Source organism: Rhodnius prolixus, unplaced genomic scaffold, assembly GCF_049639745.1.
Source record: "Rhodnius prolixus isolate KJV_2025 unplaced genomic scaffold, Rpr scaffold_3, whole genome shotgun sequence".
Classification (NCBI taxonomy): domain Eukaryota; kingdom Metazoa; phylum Arthropoda; class Insecta; order Hemiptera; family Reduviidae; genus Rhodnius; species Rhodnius prolixus.
In genome coordinates this window covers 43,342,401-43,366,864 of record NW_027411603.1, presented here as the reverse complement: position 1 = coordinate 43,366,864, position 24,464 = coordinate 43,342,401, and the positions used below count along the sequence as shown (strand labels likewise).

General features: G+C 32.0%; 1 protein-coding gene across 11 annotated transcripts in view; it reads right to left on the bottom strand.

Annotated features, from left to right (window-relative positions):
• Positions 1-24,464, bottom strand: part of LOC141452927 (uncharacterized) — a 117,783-nt gene that overhangs the window by 73,200 nt on the left and 20,119 nt on the right. For 10 of the 11 annotated variants that reach the window (XR_012457683.1, XM_074125486.1, XM_074125484.1 and 7 more), the window contains 21 exons: positions 22,777-22,965; positions 21,832-21,950; positions 20,846-21,394; positions 20,288-20,493; positions 18,163-18,262; positions 17,176-17,304; positions 16,227-16,343; positions 14,707-14,850; positions 14,204-14,365; positions 12,526-12,660; positions 11,619-11,714; positions 10,841-11,071; positions 10,343-10,483; positions 8,942-9,081; positions 7,839-8,057; positions 7,295-7,398; positions 6,625-6,736; positions 4,783-4,865; positions 4,453-4,588; positions 2,111-2,294; positions 936-1,067 (listed from right to left, as the gene is read on the bottom strand). Coding sequence is in view for 10 of the 11 variants with exons in the window: in XM_074125486.1 (XP_073981587.1) it covers positions 936-1,067; positions 2,111-2,294; positions 4,453-4,588; positions 4,783-4,865; positions 6,625-6,736; positions 7,295-7,398; positions 7,839-8,057; positions 8,942-9,081; positions 10,343-10,483; positions 10,841-11,071; positions 11,619-11,714; positions 12,526-12,660; positions 14,204-14,365; positions 14,707-14,850; positions 16,227-16,343; positions 17,176-17,304; positions 18,163-18,262; positions 20,288-20,493; positions 20,846-21,394; positions 21,832-21,950; positions 22,777-22,965 (3,428 nt within the window). In the remaining variant the exon portion in view is untranslated. Of the gene's footprint in view, positions 1-935; positions 1,068-2,110; positions 2,295-4,452; positions 4,589-4,782; positions 4,866-6,624; positions 6,737-7,294; positions 7,399-7,838; positions 8,058-8,941; positions 9,082-10,342; positions 10,484-10,840; positions 11,072-11,618; positions 11,715-12,525; positions 12,661-14,203; positions 14,366-14,706; positions 14,851-16,226; positions 16,344-17,175; positions 17,305-18,162; positions 18,263-20,287; positions 20,494-20,845; positions 21,395-21,831; positions 21,951-22,776; positions 22,966-24,464 lie in introns of those variants that run through there. The other variant, XM_074125492.1, reaches the window with a different exon arrangement.

Sequence of the window (24,464 nt, the reverse complement as noted above, 5' to 3'; positions counted from 1 at the left end):
GTTGCTGAGGGTTTTTAATTGTTTTTCCCCTCAATATTTATTTGTGCTTTTTATTTTTTTTTATTTGATTTTGTAATAATAGATTGGAGGTTATAGTATTTACTGGAACTCCTTATGTACACATGTATATACTTAAAATGTTAATAAAGTTTATTCTATTCTATTCTATAGGAAACAGGTTAACTTTCAATACTGAATGCTATTTTTAGCCCGGATAAGGGTCTAGACACACATAACTTTTTCTACATCTGCCATAATTATTTTATCAGGTTTAATAATGACTAAACTGCGTTGCTTTAATTTATAATTAACTGTTCATCCGAAAGGCTGGATGGATGAAGCTGGAATGAAACTGTAGTTACAGAACGTATGGGCGAGGCGAACTGGTGGACTCTTAAGAAAACCCTCTCTTTTGATTTTGGATCAGTTTAGCGCCCATAGAACTGAAATTTACATATCATGTTCAAAATAGCTTGCCGTTTGTTAATTTTCCTTAATAAAAATATGTTTGGTAATTGCATTCAATGATTGTTTATTTGGATTTTACGAAACGTGAGAACTAAAAGAAACCACATTTTAAGTTATTGTGGTACCGCGCTGTCGCGCGGACTATTGAAACTTTTTTCCCTTGTGTGTGGCCTTCTAAATAAGGGTGCGTCTTATATGCCGTCAAATACGGTAAATAGCACCTAGAAACAGGCTTCAAGTTAGACATAAATATAAATAATAGTCAACAAAAGGAACTAAAATTCGTTAAGCTTTGTAGATTTTCATGAAATAAGTTTAAAAAAGACTTTCAACACTTTTGTTCAAGTTTCTGGAAGAGAAGTTCAAGACACATGGCACAAATAAAATTCCAAACTCATATAAAGCAAAATTTAAATAAAATCATGAATCAAAGAATAAATCAATTATTGAATCAATAATCATTATACCTGTAAAATATATAACGGTATCGGTCTGTACATTGGATTCTTTCTTTTTTGAAGGACTGTTTTGTGGGATAATTTAGACCTAAAAGAAAGCGTTTCAAGTGGATCCACGACGTAGTTTTCAACGTAAGTTTTCTGCAACCAAAAATAAATATGTGACATGAGGAATTGGAGATAACTAGTGAAATGCTAGTACCATTTCAACCAGAATTATGACAAACGTTTGATTACATTGAAGGTATCAAATACTGCTGCCAAAAAAGGAGGGGTTCATTATAGAGAACTATTTTATAATTACAATTATTGGAATAATATATTTTATTGATTAAATTAAAAAATATCCTATTCTAGGTCAAACAGAAAATTTAGCTTCCTTAAATTAGTTAAGATTTTATTTAAGAATCCATAAATTTTTCAATCTAAAATAAATGTACAATAGATGAAATAATTTTCCCATAAGTCGACTGCTCAATTTTCCTACTATCAATATCGTTGCTATGAAAACGATGTCAGTGACATTTGATCAGAAGAGGTTATGGACGGTAACGAGTCAAGTCTGGACAATTGCATCCGGAAAAAGAATTCCCAATGAATAACTTAGTAGTGGAGATGGAAATCTATGCTATTTAAAGTCATTCTGGGCCTATATAATTTATTAAAGAAAGAAATAATAGCATTCTACTGAGTATAGGGCGACAATCCTGTTCCTTTCTGGTCTTGGTCATCTAAAAAAACTTCTCGTTGATACCGGATAAGGAAAGCTTAACGATTTCGTGAGAATCGCGACGTTGGTTTTTTTAAGTTCGAAATTTTCAACATAGTCTGCCCGAGTTTCTGTTACATACATTTCTCTTACTAAATTTTGTGAAAAGTGAAGTTGAAAATGCTTTTATTTTTGTAAAGGATTTTCACTATCATTTAGTTTTTTCAATATAAGTTAAAAAAGAGGTACAAATATTGTATCAATATTATTTTCTGCAAAATAATAATTAATCAGATACTTATATCTCAATTTTTTTTTTTTTTTTAAAAAAAAACCTGGTACCTAGAAAGGAATGGACGTATGAAAAAAAAAAAAAAAAAATCGCAATGATTTTAACAACTTATCTTTCTCATCAACCTGATGTTCTCAGTCAGAATTTTTCCGTTAAAATTGTACAATATATTAAAGGAAGTACCTTAAAAATGACAGCCAACGTTAGTGAAATCAGTATTATCTTTATTGGGTCGATTAACAACATGTGCTCAAATGTTCCAAATAAGTACACCGTCATCCATAGCAAACTTTTATTTTTGCCAAATTTCAGCCCGTAGAAAACTATAAAAGTACTGCATACAATAACTATGACGATTGCTAATGTCCTAAAACAAAACAATGATTTTTTTTTAGTTTTAAATGGAAAAGTATAGACTAATTGTGAACATCACATCTACGTTCCCTCATTGCATTTCTCAATTTCCAAGTGATATTTTTTCAACGAATGTTAACTTTTTTACAATCAGTTGCAAACTGCGAAAATTATTTTTTAAATCTATAAATTTTTTTATCCCATCAGAAGTAGGATATTGAGGTTTGAGAGGTAAGGAGAACTAGACACAGCTAGAATATGACGAAACTATTCTCTAAATATTTAATTTAATCTGGTCCTCAAATTTATTTTTTCTAAAAACTTCGAAGAAAGGCAACTCCCCAAGGAAAGGTACTCCCCATTATTTCGTTGTGACCATCTCCAGAGTTCGGAACGGAGTTTTCATAGTAATACGTAGATTATACAAAACTCGTCTGCATATCCTGTTCATTGATTATCAGCGAGCTTTTGATAGTATAATTAGAGCTAATCTAATTGATGCCTTAAAAACCTTCCAGATTCCTAAAAAGTTAATGAAGCTAATACAAATGACGATGCAAGACAGTAACGCCAAGGTTATTAATGGCTCCCTAAGCCGAGAATTTCCAGTCATTACAGTAGTAAGGCAAGGGGATGCACTTTCTGCGGTATTGTTTAATCTCGCGCTACATAACGTGATTAGGAGATTGAAATTATCGGGAAATATTTTTAATAAATGCAATCAGATCTGTGCGTATGCTGATGATATCTGTATGGTGGCAAGGAATATAAAGGAACTGGAGGAAGCATTTAGAGTAATAAGGAAAGAAGATTGGCTTGAGAGTTAATGAGAACAAGACAAGGTACATGAGTGTTGGTTCAGATTGCGATGTGAGAGTCCCTCTCGAAATAGAAGGGTACTCATTTGAAAGTGTGTCATCATTCATATACCTGGGGGCTGAGCTGAACAATGAAAACAAAATTGAACAGGAGATAAACAAGAGAATCATGGTTGGAAACGGCGCCTATTTCGCCAATTTAAAGTTTTTCCGCTCCTCCTTGCTGTCACGCGCAACAAAGGTAGCACTATACAAGACATTAGTAAGGGTCTGTAGTGACATACTCTGCAGAAACATGGACCCTAAGTGCCTAGCGCAGTCAACACGCTGAAGTTATTTGAGCGTAAAATATTAAGAAGAATATTTGGACCTGTGCTGGAGGAGGGTGCATGGCGAAGAAGAAATAATAAAGAGCTGTATGAGTTACATGGGTCCTGTGATATTGCACTGTTTATCAAAGTGAGGAGGATTGATTGGCTAGAACATGTTGCGAGAATGGCGGAGGAAAGAATGCCTCGGAAAATGTTTTTTGCAGACGTGTTCGGTACGAGAAGAAGAGGGCGACCGAGAAGACGTTGGCTCCAGGATGTTGAAAGAGACCTTGTGTAGAGAGGACTGGTGGAGCATTGTTGGCGAAGCCAAGGCTCACTACGGGCTGTAGAGCTGTTTAGTTAGTTAGTTACGTAGATTATTAAAGAGGTAATCTGAATACCAAATATTTTAAACCTTTAACTCACATGACTACATCTTAGTAAATTCTCATGGGTAAACTTTTACATTTCCTTTAAACTCTGAATATTGGAAACGAATAATATTTAATTCTTACTAAAATTACGGAGTTTGCAAAATAATAAATCGCACAAAAAAGATAGTAGGAGAAGCGTACTTCACTATTATCTCATTAAAAGCAAATTTCCTGGAAAAATTATAATAATATTATAGGCAGCTCTATGTATGAGTAACGCACATACGAGTTTAATCGCTGAAACCACTTTAAAAGCAATCGCAAATAAATGAGATATTCTCAAATATGATAAAAATATTTCTCATATTTGATTGATTTCAAATATCTTTCAAATAGCTTCCGGTTGGTTTCCCCCGAACTCGAAAATTTGGGAATTTATTTACAAAAATGATGGGCATTTACAGTTACTGTAAGTAGAAACTATACACACTTCTGTAGCCCAAAAATATCCTTACTAAAATCTTTCAAACAAAATTTTGTAAAGGAACGTTGCACATTTACATGTGAGCATGTATCAATCGGATAAATTGAGAATTAAAATAATTATAAATATTTTTCTAAAATAAAAACAAATTTCTTTAAATAAAGGAAACAATATCAATATCAACCAAGAAAGGATAAGCCAATTTTTCTTTTTCAAGTCATATCTTCTTTTCACCATTTGCACAGGAGCTAATGTCTTCGGAGTGATCATTTGCCCGATCATACGTAAAACAGCCACTACAAATCCTCTTACAGCTGCACCTGTAATACGGTGTTCGTTACTGCAGTGTATAAAGACTTTAGATGTCAAGCTTTATTCAACACAACATTCAGTTTCCATCGTAACAATTCCCCAACCATAGCTTCTACTTTATTAAAATTCATGTCATAAATAAGGATCTGCTTTAATTTCAGATTTAACAGCATTTCTTTTTCAAAATAACAATTAGTACTACCTTTTTGAAATAGTCTGTTGAATTTGTTTGTACTAATGGACTTTATTTCTTTTTCCTCCTTCGCATACTGGAGATTGCTTTTCCTAAAAGTAGAAAAAGTAGTTGCTAAGATATTTACATCTTTTTAAAATAGAATAGGGATAAATGAATGAATTTAAACGTAAAAAACATTAATTGAGTGAAAATAAATAATCTTCTGCACCTATTATACTTATGAAAAAATTAATACGCAGATAAAATTAATAGTAATAATAATAATATAGGGAGGGAAGGGATTAGCTATGCGGTTAGCGTACTGGACTCCCACGCGGAGGTCCCGGGTTCGAATCCAGCTGCTGACCCTTAGATTTTCTCTTCCTAGGAGCTTCTTACAGCTCACTGTCCGGTGATGGACAGTGTTGTCTGTAACGAGAGAACACTGTCCGGAGGCCGACAGTACACTGAAAAAACTACGGCCCTAATGAAAGTAGATGCTGACGCACTATACAATTTGAAAAAAATTAAAAGATCTATCTTTCTGTCTCGATAGCAAAGAAAATTTTTTTTTTTTTTTTACGAAGTGCATTTAAGCGTAATGAAATAAATTATTTTACGTACTATCGTCTATATGTAAGGGAGATTCATAATCTCTCTTAACGTTATCCCTAATTAAAAATTGGCTAAAATATGTTTCTCAAAACATACGAGTACTATTAAAGGGCACAAACTATAGAAGTGATCATCAACCAAATTACAAAAAAAAAAGAAGGACAAGATTGAAAGGAATAAGTTTTTGTTTGTTTGTAGTCACAAAATAGATGGATGTAGATTTTTTTTAGGCGTAATTGGGAAACACGAATGATTTTCTAACATAATCTAAATAAGTATCTTAAGGCCAATAGAGCTTATCGTTCTAAACGGTCTGATGCAATTCGAATTTCATCCTTCCCTATGTTACTAAATTTCGAATTTAATTTTTTCAAGTTCGATTTGAATACACAACATTTTGCGCCACCCGAACAACATATACCCCAATATTAAACAATTATAAACGAGGTCGGTGAAAGGAATCATTTAAATCAATTAATATTTAGGTAATAATAAAAAAAAAAACTATTTTACAAATAGCTATTACCATTCAGTTTATTAGTTTTTAAACATTTTAGATGAAATCTTTTTAATTTGTTCGCCATTGGGAATACTCGAATTTCAGAGTTTTACAACAATAAGACGGCCTAAAGGCTTCCCTGAGCAAAAATTGGTTAAAATATTGAACTTCTGAGACGCATTATTAATTACTTCTAGTTACTGAGTATAGGATTAGAAAAATTAACGTGAAGTAGAGTAGGATCAACGTAAAGGTATAATAGAAATCTGTACCTCGGAGGGAAAAGGCACCATGTCACAAAAATTAAATTTTACAGGGGAGCCAAATGAAGATATTTATCCAAATTCATTTTTTGTTCCACTTTTCCGGTTATACTCTTTCCTGTACTTCTCACCATAATTATTATAGTTGGTATGGCCACTTTAACTCCCATATTTTAAAATATTTTACTTTGATCTCCATTGTGAAAAAAAATTATGCCCATGTAGTGCCTTTTACCCTTAAGCAATGAAGTATCATAGTGCTTTTTAAATATACATAAATCGCTTAATAGTAAACATAGGGCATAGTGCTTTACACCTGTAGAAAGAGCAACAAAAAATTTGTAAAATGATGCCAAAATCTGAAAATCGAAAAAAATGGACATGGTGCCTTTTCCTTCCGAGGTACACATAATATAAATATAATCCAGCTACACATTAAGAAATCTTATGTTTTCTTATATCTAAGACTGAACATTATATTCTTTTACTTACTTAAAAAGACGAGTTAAAAGAATCATCAAAGGAAGTGACAACAATATACTGTAAATAGATATTAAAATTTCTCTGATTGTAAGAGTTATTTTTGACATATCTGATGAGCCTCCTGCAAATAATTGATGATTATTAATATAAAACAATTATTTATTTCTTATTGCCTCATCAAAAATAACTATAAGCCAACCCATCAAAAGTATTAAATGTACGGTAAATTGTCTAAGTACAATAAACTTTCAAATAAGTAATACGCATTGAAGCTTAGAATTTTTGTTGGCTGTAATAAAGTTTGTTGCAATACATTGAAAATTATTATTTTACAGTAATCGTTTGGTAAACAATTCTAATTTTGCTATATCACAGAACTATTTGCTAGGTCTACGGAAAAAAATGAATGAAGAGTTGAAAGAAGAGCGAAGAAAAAAAGAACAAAAGAAAAGGGTGTGAGAATAAAGAGATCAAGAGCATAAAGAACAAAATGAAGTCGAGATAATGATGCTTATAAACAAATCTTCATCGATGACCTGATTATTATTGCTTAGCCGAAACCTAGTAAGAAAAAGTAATAACCAAAGCAATCATTATAGCTTTATTTTATTATTATTTTTTTTAATGTGAACTAAATTCAATGAAATTTCCGAAAAGCAATTAACATGTAAAAGGTTACCTTCCGCTACACCAAAGAATAGCATAGAAATAAGCATAGATGTTAATAGTACACAAACTGCCATTATTGTACGTTGTGGCCTTGTATATAAACTTCGGGGATGCCTAAAACAAATTTAGATAAATAAACATTAAAACTGAATAAATAAATATTCTCATTATGAAGAAAGATTTTTTACTGAAAAATTACTTATAATAAAATTATCTTACATGTAACATAAGTATAACTAATTGTTTATTTATTTTTAATTTTACAAGGAAATAATAATAATATAATAGAGAAGGGATTGGCTCAGTGGTTAGTGCATATTGAATTTCAACGCGGAGTTCGAATCCAGCTGTACTCTCCTTTATTTTCTCTACCTGGAGCTTCTTAAAGCTCACTGTTCCGGTGAAAGACAGTGATGCCTGTACGAGAGATACTGTTCGGAGGCTGGTAGTGCACTGGAAAAAGCTCAGAGCCACTGATTTCAAATATTAAGGCGTCTTGAAAAAAAATTAAAAATAAAAACAATAATATTAATAAATTATCAAAGAAGACATACCTTAATAGTATACTGCTCCAAGCATGCGTTTCTCTGAACCCTTGTACGGCATTGTTTATCAATAACTCGGTTTTTGTTTCAGCTCTCAAAGGATGGAAAATATATATAAAGTAATGAGAGTGCATATTCTCAAGATTGGAAATTGAAATCCATTGCTCAATAGGAAAAATATACTGTGCATTGCTTGACAAATCATATACATAAATTTTTCTGCAGAACCTAAAACAGTAAATGAATAAGTAGTACACATCCTCGAGTACTTTCTGTTACAGGAGTGCCCTAGTAAGCTGAACACCACTAAAAAAAAAAATCATTTTTAAAATAGATATAAACTAGTACAACTTATATTCGATTCTTTAACTAAACAATAGAAATTTAATAATTAATCTTTTGCTTTAAAACCAGTTTTTGTTCACCTATGATAGAAATTCACAAACCAGATGAAGTATTTCGTCTGTCAGTGGTAGATTCATCGTACATGATAAAGGAAATGAGAGGTATTATTACTGGCTTTTACTGAATACTGGTGTTCTCTGACCAAAGTGAGTTTGGCTTTTTAGAAGACGTCGGCAAACTGTTGCTTCATATCTCAATCAATGTGATTATTAAATGAACTTATTAAAAGGGTCTGATTATTGCTGTTCCATTCCAGCTTACTTTTCATCATAGCCAAAATAAGAATCCTAAAAATTCTGCTGTTGGCATTTCAATTGGGACTATATTGACATATTTAACATGTAGCATGCTCTTCTAGCCTGTCTTGACAAAATGAATAAAAGTAACTGAGAGTGTCCTGTGGCAGATCCTTTTTGAGAAAAAAAAAAAAAGCTACAGTTCCTAACTTTCTTGAACTATACCTACATAGCATATAACTAAACTTGGAATTGAATGAAAGAGTCAAATATTTATGTCAAAAGTCATTTCATTTCTTTTATACAATTAACTACCAACACCGTCTCATGCAAATTTAGATTTTATTGATTTTATTCATGTTCTTTTAAATTTAAATTGTATTATTGCGTATTTAAAATTTTCAATGCATGAAACACTTATTGTTAAAAGAATAATGTATTAACAAATAAAATAAGAAATCTCTACAGTACCATGATGGAGACCTTCCTAAATTATCGTGCCAAATGGCGATATATTTTATTCTCCCGAGATCAACAGGTGTAAACACTAGAAACCAATCATCGTAACCTCTCTTCAACGTTGGCCTCAATTCGCTCTTAAGAATATGTGCCTAAAACAATAATTATTATCGGTTTATAATTTGAGCTGAAGAATGAAAATGACTAATTAAACGTAGAGAAGTAATTAGCTCCTACGGCAGAATTAGTAAGCCTGAGGTACAGGTTCGTTAGCCTTACATTTTTTCGTTTAGATGTCTAACTTCCGGTAATAGACAAGGTTGTTTGCAGGGAGAGGACACTATCCGGAGTAAGAAGCCTAGCGGTATAATGGCCTTAGATTTTGAAGCGCCTTAAACTAAAAATTGGTATCTCCAGTTATCTGTAAACATACATATTTAATTGTACACAATATTTTTTGTGGACTAACAGATTCATCCAAGTAGAAGAAATTATCCCTAATTTCACTATTATTTTTCTTTTCTTTTTTTGGCCAAACTTTCGACCCAGGGACTATGTCATCTCCAGGACTTGTATCATGCGATAATTAATTAGTACAAATCTATTAATAAATAAATTGATACATCAAAAGCCACTACTAGGTTAACACATCATTATAAGCCCTGAAGACAACTTGTATACATTTTATCACCTAAATACCAACTCAATAACAATGATAATCATCTTATAACAAGGATACGAATTATGCCAACAGTAAAACTATACCAAAATGAAATACTAACCAAGCTTGATCGAAGAATATTCAACTGCTGGAATGAAATGAAAAAAACCTAACACTCAAAATTTACCTTTATGATCACAATTTAAGATCTTTTTTCATTAAAAATCGATGATCTTTACAAGGTAATTGGAATAATTAAGTGCTGCTTCAAAATCCTAATTAGGCTAGATTCATCCATAAAAATGATGAAAGATCTAAATAAAGTGAGGGATTAAGTTGCGACACTATATTGTTTACTCGAAATTACAAAGCTTTAGTTCCGCATGGCTTGTATATGTCTTTCTACAAAGAATATATAATTCTTTTACACGCAATTAATGTCCTCATTTAAATTGGATATCTAGAACAAAAACAATAACAATTGAACTAACTGAAAGTATATCTACAAATCAAAAATAAAATCATCATTGTAAGTTTCTTGTTGAGCAAATATATAGATTGATCGATTATAACAAATGGCGGTTCCCCCACTCTTGGGCATTCTCTAATGAAGGAATGCAAGCAATCCCAAATGCCCAGTGTCAAATATATCTCTCCACTTAAAAGAATCATATAAATAAATAATGCTAAAAATCAATGAAAATTTTCATTTTTATGAATAAAATTAATATTTTTTAATTAGAGTTACTCACATGACTACTTCCCAGTTCACCATATAATTTAATACCAACGTTGGCAGTAGTTCCAGAAAATACTTGATTACCACTATATACTGCTATTAAGTAAATATAATTATCAGTAGGATAATTATCTTCCAACACTAACACAAGTTTCTGAAATTCATAAAATTAATTTTTATTGGCTTCTCCTACCGAGTTTTTTGTAAATAAAATTATGATCCGGTAGGACAGTTGTATAAGGGTTGATCGTCAATGAATTACATTAAGCCACTGAAGCAGTAAAACATATTTCACCTCTATAGTAAGCGATCACGCATCAGTACTTTAATCAGAATCATTATTAGAATCATTAATTAAAATTATTAATTAGAATCATTAGTGGTATCAAACAAAAATGTCCTTCTATTGAGATAAATTTTTGAAAAAATGCTGTTATCTGCCTACTATAAGTAATTATACACTTTTTAGTGATTTAAGATGAATTATTAAATATTTCCTGTTAATTCTCACCCTTATTTCATCTCTTTTGTCCACAATTCTTCCCCATATTATCAAAATAAGCAGCAACAGTAATATAATGAATACCATAATAGCAGCATAAAAGTTTATAAGAATTGTAGAAAATAATTTAATATCTTGAATGAAATCAATTTTATTAGGCACAGGAAATACTTCTGCAGAGAATAAAGAAAGATGATTGCATATACAATGCACTTGTGCTGGTGTGAAGTCTTGACCAACCTGCAATGCAATAAAGTTAATGTTAACAGATTAGTAGAAAGAAAAGAAATGCCTATTTTATTCATGATTTTTCTAGTTTGCTGAGATTTCGACCTAGGGGCTAGAGGTCATCTTCATTGCTTATTGACAATATAATATTTTTACATTATTATAAGGTTGGTGTATATTCTGCCCCGTTTGCTTATCTGGAGTTCATAAGTAGCTACAGGATTAATGTATCCGACGCCAAAAACCATAAACAATACTTTTTTTAAAATTCAATTTTTTTAAATAATAAAATAAGATTTTTTAAAATTAATTTGGAAAACTAAATTATATATTTAAAATAATTAAAAATTATTTCCATGGCTATAAACATTATTTTTGTAGAATTTGTACGCGCACATGCTCCTCGTGCACACATAAACTCTGCATGGACAATTATGCATAGAAACACACAGCAAACGTTTTATACTCCACACAGCACATTTACACCAAACTTGATCTCATAAGTTACATAAGTTCATATGAAATAACATCAATAATTAAAATTAATAATTTAACCTACTTGACAAGCACCAGACACCCAACTTCCATCGCCCCATACTTTACAAAATACACTGTGCCCTTTTATCTCATAGGAAACTTTTGTTCCAGCTGAATTCTGAAAAAACAAAATGATCATATTGCAACATATAACTAAGTTAAATAACAATTATTAAGTTTTGTGTTATATTAAACTAACGTCTGCAAATATTTAGTGAGAAAAATGTAATTCTTAAAGCGGCGTGATAACCTATTGCAGTTACAAATCACGAATGTTTAATCGAAAGCGAACCCATTAATGAATCAGCGAGAAAGTGAAGAGAAGCATTGTAAGTAGAAGTCAAAATCTTGAAAGCAATCAGAAAGAAATGCTGATTGCTTTTGCATAATTTTTAATATCGGAGACTAAAATTGAGTATGGAGATGTATGTTGTACGGAGATCGCTTCCCTGGCTTTACGATCCACAATTTCATTTCCTCTCCGACCTGTTTGGCCCTTAATCCAGATTAAATGTTAAATGTACCGATTTGTTTTTTCTTAGAATAATATTTAATAATTGGGAAGTTTCTAATATTAAAGCGGGTGCATTATTTCCATAATATTGTAGTTTTTGGAGAACACTTTTGCTGTCAGGGAGAATTAAAACAAGGGACTGGTCTATTGAATGTACATACGTACTTTAAATATTGATACACTGCAAATAATGCTGCTGTGAATATGGAGTTCTTTGGATATTTATTTACTTATTTTTGCATTATCAACTTTTTTTTATTGAGATGGAAAATCTTTTTAGAGAAACTATAATGGCCGCTTTGAAAAAGTTACAAAATCCAAATTACAAAAGATATTATTCAGCAACCTACATACGTACAATCCAAGTTGAAAAAACTTAATCTAATCATAATATTACTCTATGTGCGAAACTGACCTTATCATGTAGTATACCAATGTAAACAAAAATATGACCTTTATTGTCTGGAATAATGTATGAAATATTATGGTTAATCTTTTTTGAATCAAGGAAATGAACGAAATCTGGCCTTTCATCTTCTAAAATAACAACCTAAAATTAAGCAAAAATATTTTATAAAAAAATTATTTCTTTTACAATAGATTTAATTTAAATGTGGATGCTATTGCTTCAGCACTGGAGAGAAAGCAGTATTGCTCAGGGGCATTCTTAGACGTAAGCCAGGCCTTCGATCGTGTTTGGCATCCTGGATTACTGTTCAAACTAAAAAAGCATCTTCCCTCAACATACTACCTCATTCTGCGCTCCTATCTCTCAGATAGGTTCTTTCTAGTCAGTACTGGCTCAGCAATCTCTTCTTACTCAACAGTGTGGGCGGGAGTGCCGCAGGGGAGTATACTTGGCCCCGTTCTCTACACAGTATACACATCTTACATACCTGTACAACCCTCTACACTACTCTGTACTTATGCAGACGACATAGCCATATTAGCCATAAGTACACATCCTACATCAGCTTCATACAGGTTACAGACACACTTACATAAAATAGAATCCTGGATAAAGAAGTGGATGATTAAATTGAACCCACAGAAATGCCAGCATGCCACGTTTACTCTCCGGCGGGGCTCCTGTCTACCTGTCCTCTTCAACAGCAATCCTTTTCCTTGTACTGATCTGGTGCGCTAACTTGGGCTCTACATAGGCAAAAGACTCACGTGGAACCCACACACTAGACTTAAAAGACAAGCAATGACGAAACGTGCGAAACTGCTCTACAGACTACTTGGACGACGCTCCAAATTACCCATTGAACTCAAACGATTACTGTAGAATACTATCCTCAAACCTATGTGGAGTTACGGACTAGAGCTGAGGGGTTCAGCGAAACCAACAAACGTACGGACTGTACAAACATTTCAATCAAAACTCCTCCGACAGATAGCTGACGCACCTTTCTACGTAACTAACCTCAACCTTCATACCGACCTCAACATTCCCTTCATAGACCAACACGCCAAGACGAAATATCAAAAATTCCATACTGCCCTCTCTACTTGCTCAAATTTCTTGTACAGTCTCTCGCCTCCTCTGACATCCCTAACAATACTCCCCGACGACTGAATCGCCAGTGGCCCCGCGACTTCCTTACTGTCTCAAGAACTAAACGCCATTATTCGCCTATCTCTCCTCTCTCCTACTCATATTGTCCTCTTCACATTCCCCTATCTCATATAGAGAGTGCTACCGCTGGGTAGCTTCTCTCCTCCTGCTCTTCCCCGTCCAGTTCATCTTTTTTTACATCCTATTTACTTATTGTATATTTTTATACAGATTGTAAATTACAAAATAAATAAATAAAAACACCAAAGTAATTCCTAAGAGTTTCATGTACCACCTAAAAGTCAAAATTTGAATACCTACTTAACTCGATACCTCATAATGAATTACTTGGGTGAAAAAGTATGTATGAGGCAAATACAGAAAATATTTTTCGATTGTAATTTGGAGGCTAGGTGTTTGTACTAGACAGTATTCAGCATTCAACAGCAATATTATAGATAATTAAAAACATTTACTCATTATTTATTTTATCCATAATTCGTTTTGCAAGCTGACAAAAATTTTAACTCACTCGTAATGTTTGAAGTCCTGTATTTAAAAAAATACTTCCTCTACTGCCATCCCAGATGTCCAAACGGTGAACAGTTATTGACTTATCTCTTTCATACAGAGAATTTTTTTCTTGTGGATTGTAAGCGACTCCTTTTAGTATCAATGGCTTAGCCCCTCTTAACTGAAATATTAAAACATGCAAAAACGTTTCATCAGGGCATGCTGTAGAAAAAAAGAAAGTGAAACCTTAGATATAAATTTTTCTCCTTGAAAACTGAAAATTATACATTATCAATTCCATCCACTCACTCGCTCTGTTTCATTCCTAAACTACACTGGCACTGAGATAAATATAAAAATATAGGCCCTGAGATTTAAGAGAGCCACTTTACAAATTTTGGATTTTGCATTGGTCAGCAATCATTACTGCAAAATACTTTTATTACTCATAAAATACTTGTTATACTTTTATTTTGTTATGAGAACATTTTTTCAGAGATCAAATTTTTGTGAAATACTCACTGGTAAAAAAATATGCAAAGCTCCTTTAAGATCACGAAGCCTATAATATTTTTTTCCCACTTTTTTAGATACATAAACCAACACTGGATCAGAATTCATTGTTTGATTGGCCCAATGTAGAGGAGTTTTTTTTATGTGAACAACCTAGTGAAATGAAAAAAAAATTGAATAGTATATTTGATTTCCAATGGAATGGAAGGTAAACTTAATAAAAATACTTAATAAAGAAAGAAAATAATGCTCAATTAGTATGACAAAAATTGTTTAAATATTAAGAACTTTTAAAGGGAAGCGATTAGCTATGCGGTTAGCGTATTAGCTTCCCATGCGGAGGTCCCGGGTTCGAATCCAGCTGCTGACCTTAGAACCATTCCTTTAACGATAATAATCGAAGACTACACGGAATAAAGGGGTTAAGACCAATTTTGACGAAAATACGTTTTTGGCATCATTACGTAGTTCATCACTCAAAATTTCAAATGGGTCAACTTAGTTGAATGTAATGGTTTTAGTCTCAGCGTTATAGCCAGATGAACATATGGTATACACTGAGAAAAGTCCATCCAAAACAGGGACAGAATGAGTGAAGTCCTGCAGTTGTAGAATTCTAAGCTGTATTAATTTTTTTGTCTGGTTTTATGAAAGTTATATATTGTAATTTACAAGAGTTCATTCAAAATAAAAGCAGAAAATTTGTAAAAAATATTATTATTTTTTGAAACTCAATTAGTCATGAACACCCTCTGAGATAGATACTAGACTCCCAGATGAATAGAATGTTGTGTGGGAGTTGCATGGAGTTTGTATAGTGAAATATGATCTCTATATTACATTATATTCTTATTTTCACAATCTGATTCGTCGGATGTACTAAAAAAATGGAAAATATACATACAGACAAATAGACACAGAGGCCCCAATTTTTAAAAATATTTGTTTGATACTTTTAGGGAATACTAAAGAATGGTCATTCAATACTCTGTATAAATTACAAAAGCATATTTCAATACTCACTCAAAATGTAACGTTTCAAACTTTAAAGTTGCTCTCCTAAAAAATCTATAAAATGAACTTAACCCTTTCTTCCCGTGCAGTCTTCAATTATATCCACTGGTAATACTTATTTTTTAAATCGTTAAATTTATTATATACTTTCCGGAATACTTTCAAAAATACTCCGGAGGTACTTGAATAAAGTAATTTTAGAAATGACTTTGTTATAAACATTCTTAAATAGGACAATTTTGCAAATCTTAGTGAATGAGAAAAGTACATGTAGCATTGCCAGTCAAAATGAGACATAAGAATGTTTGACATCCTGCACTTCTCCAGCCAGCAATCAGCAAGAGAAAAGTAACACGAGCGAAAAAATATAATGCCTTTACTTGAATCATGGACCACTGTTTTTAATTCCTTCCAGGCAAAGCAGGAAATACTGTTTTGGCAACCACATCACGGCACTCTTAAAATCCTTAGCACTACGTTACCTAATTATTACTCTATAATTGTCTATTACATACTTCCAAAGATATAATATTTTTTTTATAAGCTTCAAGAAATTTCTCGTCAAAACTTAGAGAAGCTGGAAAATTTTTGAAAGGTTTAATTGGTACATCGAATGCCTTTGTTTTTCCTTCCTAGAAAAAGAAAAAAAAAAATTCTTTTAGAAAAAGAGAACGAAATTTAAATACATAACTGTTACATTTTTAATTTGATATGACTTATATTAAAGTTAGTATCAATACCCTTAAAATATTGTTCGAGAAAACACTATTTACATAAATTTTATTAATAAGTTTAAAAATTCGTTTGTACGCCAATACGATTTTTGTACCACAAAGGCTCCTAAAATTTTTGACATTTTCTCCCCAACTGATGTCATTAACAACTTAGGTTAATGTAAATAGATAGTGAAGGTTTAAAGCTTTTACATTTAATATTCTGGGTGATGCATTGTTATGTAATTAATTTAGATACGTTAGTGAAAATTATGGTAATGATTTCGTGAGTTTATTTACAAGAGTGAATTTTATTGCATATTCTAGCAATCCAACACTCTTTACTTCCTTCTGATTTTAGCACCAATTGTGTAGAAACATATTTGAATCGTTAATTTTCCAGGTTCCTTTTCATTTATTTTGTTTCATTAATAATTTGGCCAGAGCTCTAAGAGGCCGTAGCCCTCTTCACCTCCTAAACATACACTTGGCCATATAACCAGAATGTGGCAATAACGGATACCAGGAAACTTCTTTTTCATGATCACACTACCTATTGCACTAACTACCGAGACAACCATTACGGAGTCTACGAAAAGCTCTTGAAGAAAGTTTTTGGAGACCAACCCTCAGCCCTCAACAAGTGCACAAAAATAATAAACATTGAGAATATTTATTTCATTTCATTTTTTACCAGTTATCTATATTTAATTGGTTAATCAGTAAAATCCACAAAAACAAAAAAAATCACCTTTAAAAACACGGAAATATCTTTACTTTCTAAAGACATCTCAGGATTTCCACTTATTTTAAAAGTATTTCTCAAGGCGTTTCCTAAATATTCTAGTGATCCCATAAATTCGGATATTCCTTTCTTAACCTAAAATAGGCACAAAATTATAAAATAGGCGTCATTATCTTCTATTTTTAAGAAATTTTTTTTTTATTAGTAAGTAAAAAAAAAATCAGTTTTATTGGTAACGAAATTGTTTTAGTATGAATCGTACGGTCTTGTTACATTAAAATTATTAATAAAAAATGTTTATTTATAATAACTGTTTCTGGAGCGACTTCTAATCCTACATAACAGAGAAATGAACTTAATATTTAACAAAAGCTTATTGTAACTCCCATGACTTTCTCTTGTTATTAGACTGAAGGTTCTATTACCAATTTTTCTTTTTTTTCAAGCTTGGAGTTTAGACAGTTTCAGTACTTTTGATTAAAAGTGTTTAGCATAAGTGCCCTTGACACAATTTTTTGGTAGGATGAAGTAAAAGTTTTAGATCTACATGAAAACGAATGAAACAAGAAACGAAGTTTCAAGAAAACTGTTATATAGATAAAAGTAATGAATCGCCCATTTTTTCAGACGGGCCTAACTTCTAACTACCAATTAGGTGACGTGGTCGGGAGCGGAAGCAAATAGTCTGCTATAAATTTTTTCTGCTAACAAATAAAATGTAGCTTTACGCGGATATTCGAATTGGGGATCTCCCACTTACAAAGCTATACTTCATAACCACTAGAACATCACTTTTTTGAAATTAAGAGACTTAAAACGGGATATCTAATGAAAATTAAATATCATGATCGCAATTCTTCGACTTAACTGGAGTTTGAGAGTATTAATAAGAAAGTGTATAATTATAATGAAAAAGAATAAATTTCAATAAATTAGAATAACAACTAAATTAAAAAGAGAAGGAAAATATTTTAATACTTCACTTCTTACTACCTTTTGGCGATGAATTTCAGATTCTGCTTCTTGTGTGTTGGAGTCAATAATTTTTTTATCCTCAATGTAAAAAACGCCATTAATAGAATTCAATTGCTGGCTATAACATTAAGATATTTATTAATTTAAGAAGTTTTAAATCTACACGATTTCCTGTAATAATAATAATAATAATATCATAATAATAATACTAATAACAATAGTGTTTTATTTAAACAAAAGTTACAATTAGATAAACATAAAAATTATTCAAAAACTTAGGCATGGACCGAAGTCTGTCCGCCAAGTTGACCTAAATACAAATAAATTTTTCCTTTTTGAACTTCTGAAGTACACGAATGTTTAAAGAACCATAAACATTATCAAATAAGTTTTTTAAAAAGTAAATCTGAATAAGAACTAAACAGACTTTTCACTTATCCTGAATAAAAGAAAAAATAAAATAAATAATAAAATTAAACATAAAATAATAAAATAAAATACACATCTACAGAAACTATTAGAGTAGGAAAATTTTGTTGATTACTTGTAATTAAATTTAGTTATCAAAAAATGTCTATACTGCAAGGCACGTTCGGCGTACTTATATAAATTTTCCCATTCGTAATCGCCATTCAGATGTTTTATTACTGTCATAGCTGATAAATTGTCTACCTAACCACCTCAGCCTGAACCCTTGTAATATTGGGCAAAATCCTATAAAATGTACTGTATTTTCTATTGCACCTAACTTACACAGACTGCATTTATACGCTCTTTCTTCCCTACTAATATTAATTCAAGTTCAGCAACTCTCCCCTCAGTTTCATGATTATCGACATCTTTCTAGTGTTGTTTACATCGTTAATATAGAGTGCACCAACAAAACTAGTTTTTAATTTTTTGTACATTACATGAAACCTAGTCTGGGAAGCGCTGGACTTTAAGTTATGTTCAAATTCTTCATTCATATTTACTAGAAGATTTTCAAATAAATCCCTATCGTCATTCAAATTATAATTAAATTGGTTATCCAAGGTTATTACACAATTGTTCGTATACTTTGTACCAATGCACGAGCTTGAGGCAATAACAATAATAATTTTCTTAATGTAATTGTAGTGTAACTTAAAAATGAAACTGAAGAGCGGTTTTACATTTGTTTCCGAGAATATAATGCAATGGGACCTATTTCTAGACAACATGAACAGTTTATTAAGAAAAAATGTATTAATTTCTCTCATTTTGGAACCGCTAGTGGCCCTACACTTATGCCTGATAGCACATTATGACCCTCATTACTAAATCGATACCTTAAATTTAGCCAAAAAATTCTCATCTTTATTCCTAATGCAGTGCTTATAATGTATCAGAATGGCAGTCTTTGATATACTCAGTTTTTCTTCAAAGTGGTTATTTAGCGACAGCTGAGGGGTCAACCCAACGCCCAAGTACTTATAATATTTTACTATTTCTATACTTTCCCCTATTATATTATTATGTTATATTTAAAATGAGCTCAGATGATGGCGAGAAATACCAGCAAACATAAGACTTGGATTCAAAATCAAGCCTTTTGAGTTTCTCCACTTAGGAGCCTCTACATTTCATACTTCGGTGGTGGAGAGTGTAGTCTGTTGCAAGAAAGCTCTTAATAATTGAAAACAATAATGTATAATTGAAACATGGATTTCCTAGCAATGGAACTAATTACGACATGTCAAACACTTGGTGCCAGCAACTTGAATTGATTACCTGTAAGTAGAATACAGTATGTGGTACAGTTATCATCATACTTGCGTAGGCAACTAGGCCATCCCAAAAGACGTGGGAAAAGTTAGTTTGTGACTAAGCTCTGCTACTGCTTTCGTCATTCAGTAGAAGTGGTTGAGAACTACAGTAGCCTCTATTCCCAACCATCCCAAATATAACTTCTTATCTTGTTTATCCACTTATGGTCGACAATTTCCCATTTGCTTAAACCAAAAAATAGCTGCTCCTACTGTAACTCCAACTGTTATTGAAGGGAATAAGTAATAAAATTCCCAAACCATTATTTACTTCTTTAGTTGATTCTTCCTAGATAAAAACAATCTAAAAAAGTTAAATTTTATGAATAAATTCACAAGTTTTGTAATTTACAAACCTTGCTATTGATTGAATGATGGTAAGATTTCGTTCGGTTTTACTTTCTCTCTCTAAATGTGCGGAAATTAGTTTGGAAACTCTTCCTGCATACAAAGTTAGTCTATCTTCAAACTGTGCATTTGTAACGTCATCTTTATCCATTGGAAACATATATTCCATTATTATGGATGCTTTATTAATTTGACTGATTTTCTCTGTATCTAACTAAAAGTGTTTAAATAATTATTTGTCCATTTGATAAATCCATCTAAACAATATGTATTTGAAAATTTATTATTCTTTTATTACTTTAACTTAAGAAACGAAAAGCCAAAATCAATGTTTTTCCACAAACTGATTTAATTGTTCTTATTTAAAACAATTTTACATAACTTCTATTTTACAGAATATGTTTATATTGTAAAATAACCCTTAATGTTGCTAGTTCATTTTTAAATTCTGCTTTCGAGTTAAATGAGTACAATTAGCCATCAAATTGTTAATTCAGTTATTTTCATCACAAGAAGTTCCTTTATATCATTTTAATATCTTTTATGTAATAAGGAAACATACATACCTTCGCCAATATAATTAGTACTTTTATTTTAGTTAAAGCGTCCAAACATCTTAAAGATTTCCGAATTTTCACCGTAGCTGTTAACTCGGTTAATGCCAAGTCAATATATTTCATTTGAATAAGTGAACTGATTCTGTCGACTACTTGTTTTACAAATTCTTCATCACATGGTTTAGGTGTAGTTGAAGTTGTGGGTTTAGTAGATGTAGTCATAGGTTTGGTGGTAGTAGTTGTTGTTGTAGGTTTGGTGGTAGTGGTTGTTGTTGTGGGTTTGGTGGTAGTAGTTGTTGTTGTAGGTTTGGTGGTAGTGGTTGTTGTTGTGGGTTTGGTGGTAGTAGTTGTTGTTGTAGGTTTGGTGGTAGTGGTTGTTGTTGTAGGTTTTGTGGTAGTGGTTGTTGTTGTGGGTTTGGTGGTAGTGGTTGTTGTTGTGGGTTTGGTGGTAGTGGTTGTAGTAGTAGTTGTAGTGGGTGTAGTTGTTGTTGTAGTAGTGGTAGTAGTGGTAGTAGTCGTAGTTGTAGTAGTGGTAGTCGTAGTTGTAGGCGGATTTACCTAAAACAAGAAGAAAAACACTATTTTGCAGTAATTTAAACATTTAGTGTGGGAATACTCATACAACTATCTGTAACTCAACAGTTACACTTCAATCAGTTTCCTGCTAACATTAAATTTTACTGCATGTTTATCTTCAGTTATCCCATTAATTAAAAGCCAGGTAACTAATTGAGATTTACATAACCATCGCCTTTAAGCGATACATCAAATTTAAAAGGCAGTTTTTAAATTATACCTACCGACCCCAAAAACTTGATTGTCTTTTTAAGAAAAACATAAGTAAACTAAGAAGTCGTGTGAGTGGTCAAAACAGATTTTTTTTTTATAGAAATGACAAAAAAAAAAGTGATGGAATTAAATAAAATATTTCTCGGTTCGAAAAGTAACAAAAAAATTAAAGAAAATGTAAAGAAGCAATTGTACATGTAACTCACCTGAACTACAATGTTCTCTGTTACTGACATATCATTTTCATCAGTAACTTTAATCATAATATTTGGTTTCGTTATTTTAAATGTTGTATTAGCCTTATCTGAACTTTTCAATAAAATTGCTGAAAGAATTTTTCAACAAATAAGCAGATAATCAATACATTAATAAGATAAATTATTTACGACTAATTGCTGCATTTTTTATTAATTATTTATTTAAAAAGAAACCAATGCAACGCTTCATAATACACTACGTGGAAGATTTGTTAAGGGCGCTTTTTTTTTTACTGCATTTAGCTTTTATAATTACAAGTAGGATTGAAGGATAAGAGAGATGATCTGTCTTGTACGCCATATGGAGCCATTTTGATTTCGTTTGTAATTAATTCTTGGAGTAGAGGCTCCTGCTTTTTATTGTCAGAGTAAGTATACTAGATTATGATTAGATTCTAGATGGATTAAACAACATCTGGAGGAGTAAAACCAGAATGAATGACCAGCAATCGAACAGGAGATGTGATTCTATATACTTTGCACGCTTTTAAAAATTTCAGGAATTTACTTAGAGAAGTAATTAAATGTTTTTCCATTAGTGAATGCAAAGTATTGAGGAAAATTTTCTTCTTCAACCAATTCATTTAGTCTCTAGTATTATGAGAATTTCTTTTTGGTATCAAATTCACACACACACAAAAAAAAAAAGCCGTTACAGTGGGAGGCCGCCTTGCTCTAGAAGGACCCCATTTGTTAATCTTCAATTTGTAAGGAATCTAATATTTATCAATTACAACGAAATGCGATTATACAAAATTTTACTTATTTTTATACATGCGATACTAAGGTCTTCTTTAGTGAGCCTCTGCTCTTTTTTAAGTACATGTATAAAAATATCATATCTAAAGAATATCGTGATCTATGAAATTTGAATAATTATTTTTCGATGCTTACGTGATCCATTCTTATCTTTCTCATAAATTTCGTACTTAAGTGTAGAAGAAGAGCCTTTGGGTGCTGTAAAGCCTGTGCATGTAACATTGACCTCTTGACCAATAACTGCTGGTGATGGATTAATTTTACAAGTTCCTTTAGTAGGAGGTTCCATAGTAATAATCGTAATATTAGCTTCCATATCTTCTTCTATTAGTTCACAAACAAAAATATGGTAGAAAATTTTGAGAAAAAAAAAACCGAGACAGAATGAAAATAGGATAATAAAACTTTCTCTTAAAGCAAATCCTGTGGAGGAGTACAAGGGCTGGGTTGATTTAGACCAGTGATGATGAACGTAGCCTGTAACGTAGCCTTTTCTATGAGGCAAAATAGCTGGGCCAAAGAGGTAGGGAAAAATCACGACCTATCTGGGAAGGTAGAGTGACGGAGTACATCCGAAAAAGGCTTTTATTTTAGAAGAGATAATCCAGCAGCCTGACCCAAGACAAGGAAGGTTCGAAAGCACTTGTGAAGGAACCTCGACACCAATTAGAGCATAAGATTACATAAGATAATGATAGTATCTGTTACCATCAACTGTAACCAAATTTTGTAATGAAATATCTACAAGAATTTTATGACCAAAGTCTGAAAATCAAAGTTCGAAACCGGTTAACAATAATGTTTTATTTGAAAAAAGTAAATACACTCACTTCAAACATTCTACGGCATGGAAAGTCTGTCTGCCGGAGGGTTAACGCAGAATAAATAAAATAAACACTACTAAATAAATAATAAATAAACAGAAAATAAGAAAACTGAAATGTACCTTATTAAATGGCAAAAATGAAACATTAAAGAATTTAATATACGCAACTGACATACTTAAAAAAAATACTCGCAAGCCTTGAAAGCAATGACAGTGATGGCAAATCATATGTCAGCGATAATGCCAATCATGTCGCGCAAAGTCGATAAAACGTTTGCAAACGTCTCGGAAGAAGCGCTAAGAAAGGGTAAGGCTAAAACCAAGGTACTGCACCCGCAGTTCACTAAGAGCAGAACACTCGCACAAAATATGATATAAATCCTCCCTCACAAACGGATCAAAAAGAGAGCAGTTAGCATCAGGACGGTCACAAGCAATGGCATAAAATTTAGATGTAAGAGCTAACATGTGAGCTTAAACAACCAATTCAAATCATTCAGATTAAGAGCTAAATGGCCCTCAGCCTTAAGACAAAAAACATTTAACATTACAATTAAGCTCTTTGTCCAAAAGAAACCTATCAGAATATTGAGCAAGCCGCGCACATTGTTCAGTATTCCGAACCTTAATAGTGTCTAGCAAAGTTCTGAGCTGCCCAGATCCAGAGAACTATCAAACCCACAGGAGTATCTTAGCTCCAACTCGCAGCAGTGCCGCAACCAAAAAGCATTCTGATTAATTACCTCAATTGCTGGAATACATTGTATACGGAGGGAAGATTTATAGCCTTTAGACAATATCTGAGATGTAAATTTAAGGTAAACACTAAGTAAAATAAAGAAGTTTCCATGTAAATCATGTATCGAAACCGGTTGGAATTATAGGGAAAAAACATACTGTGCAGGAACAGCTATATTAAAGAATTTTGTACAAGTAATCCGAAAAAGATGATAGGAACATTCTGTGGGCGGTTTCTTCAAATGGATTGAGTCTTCAG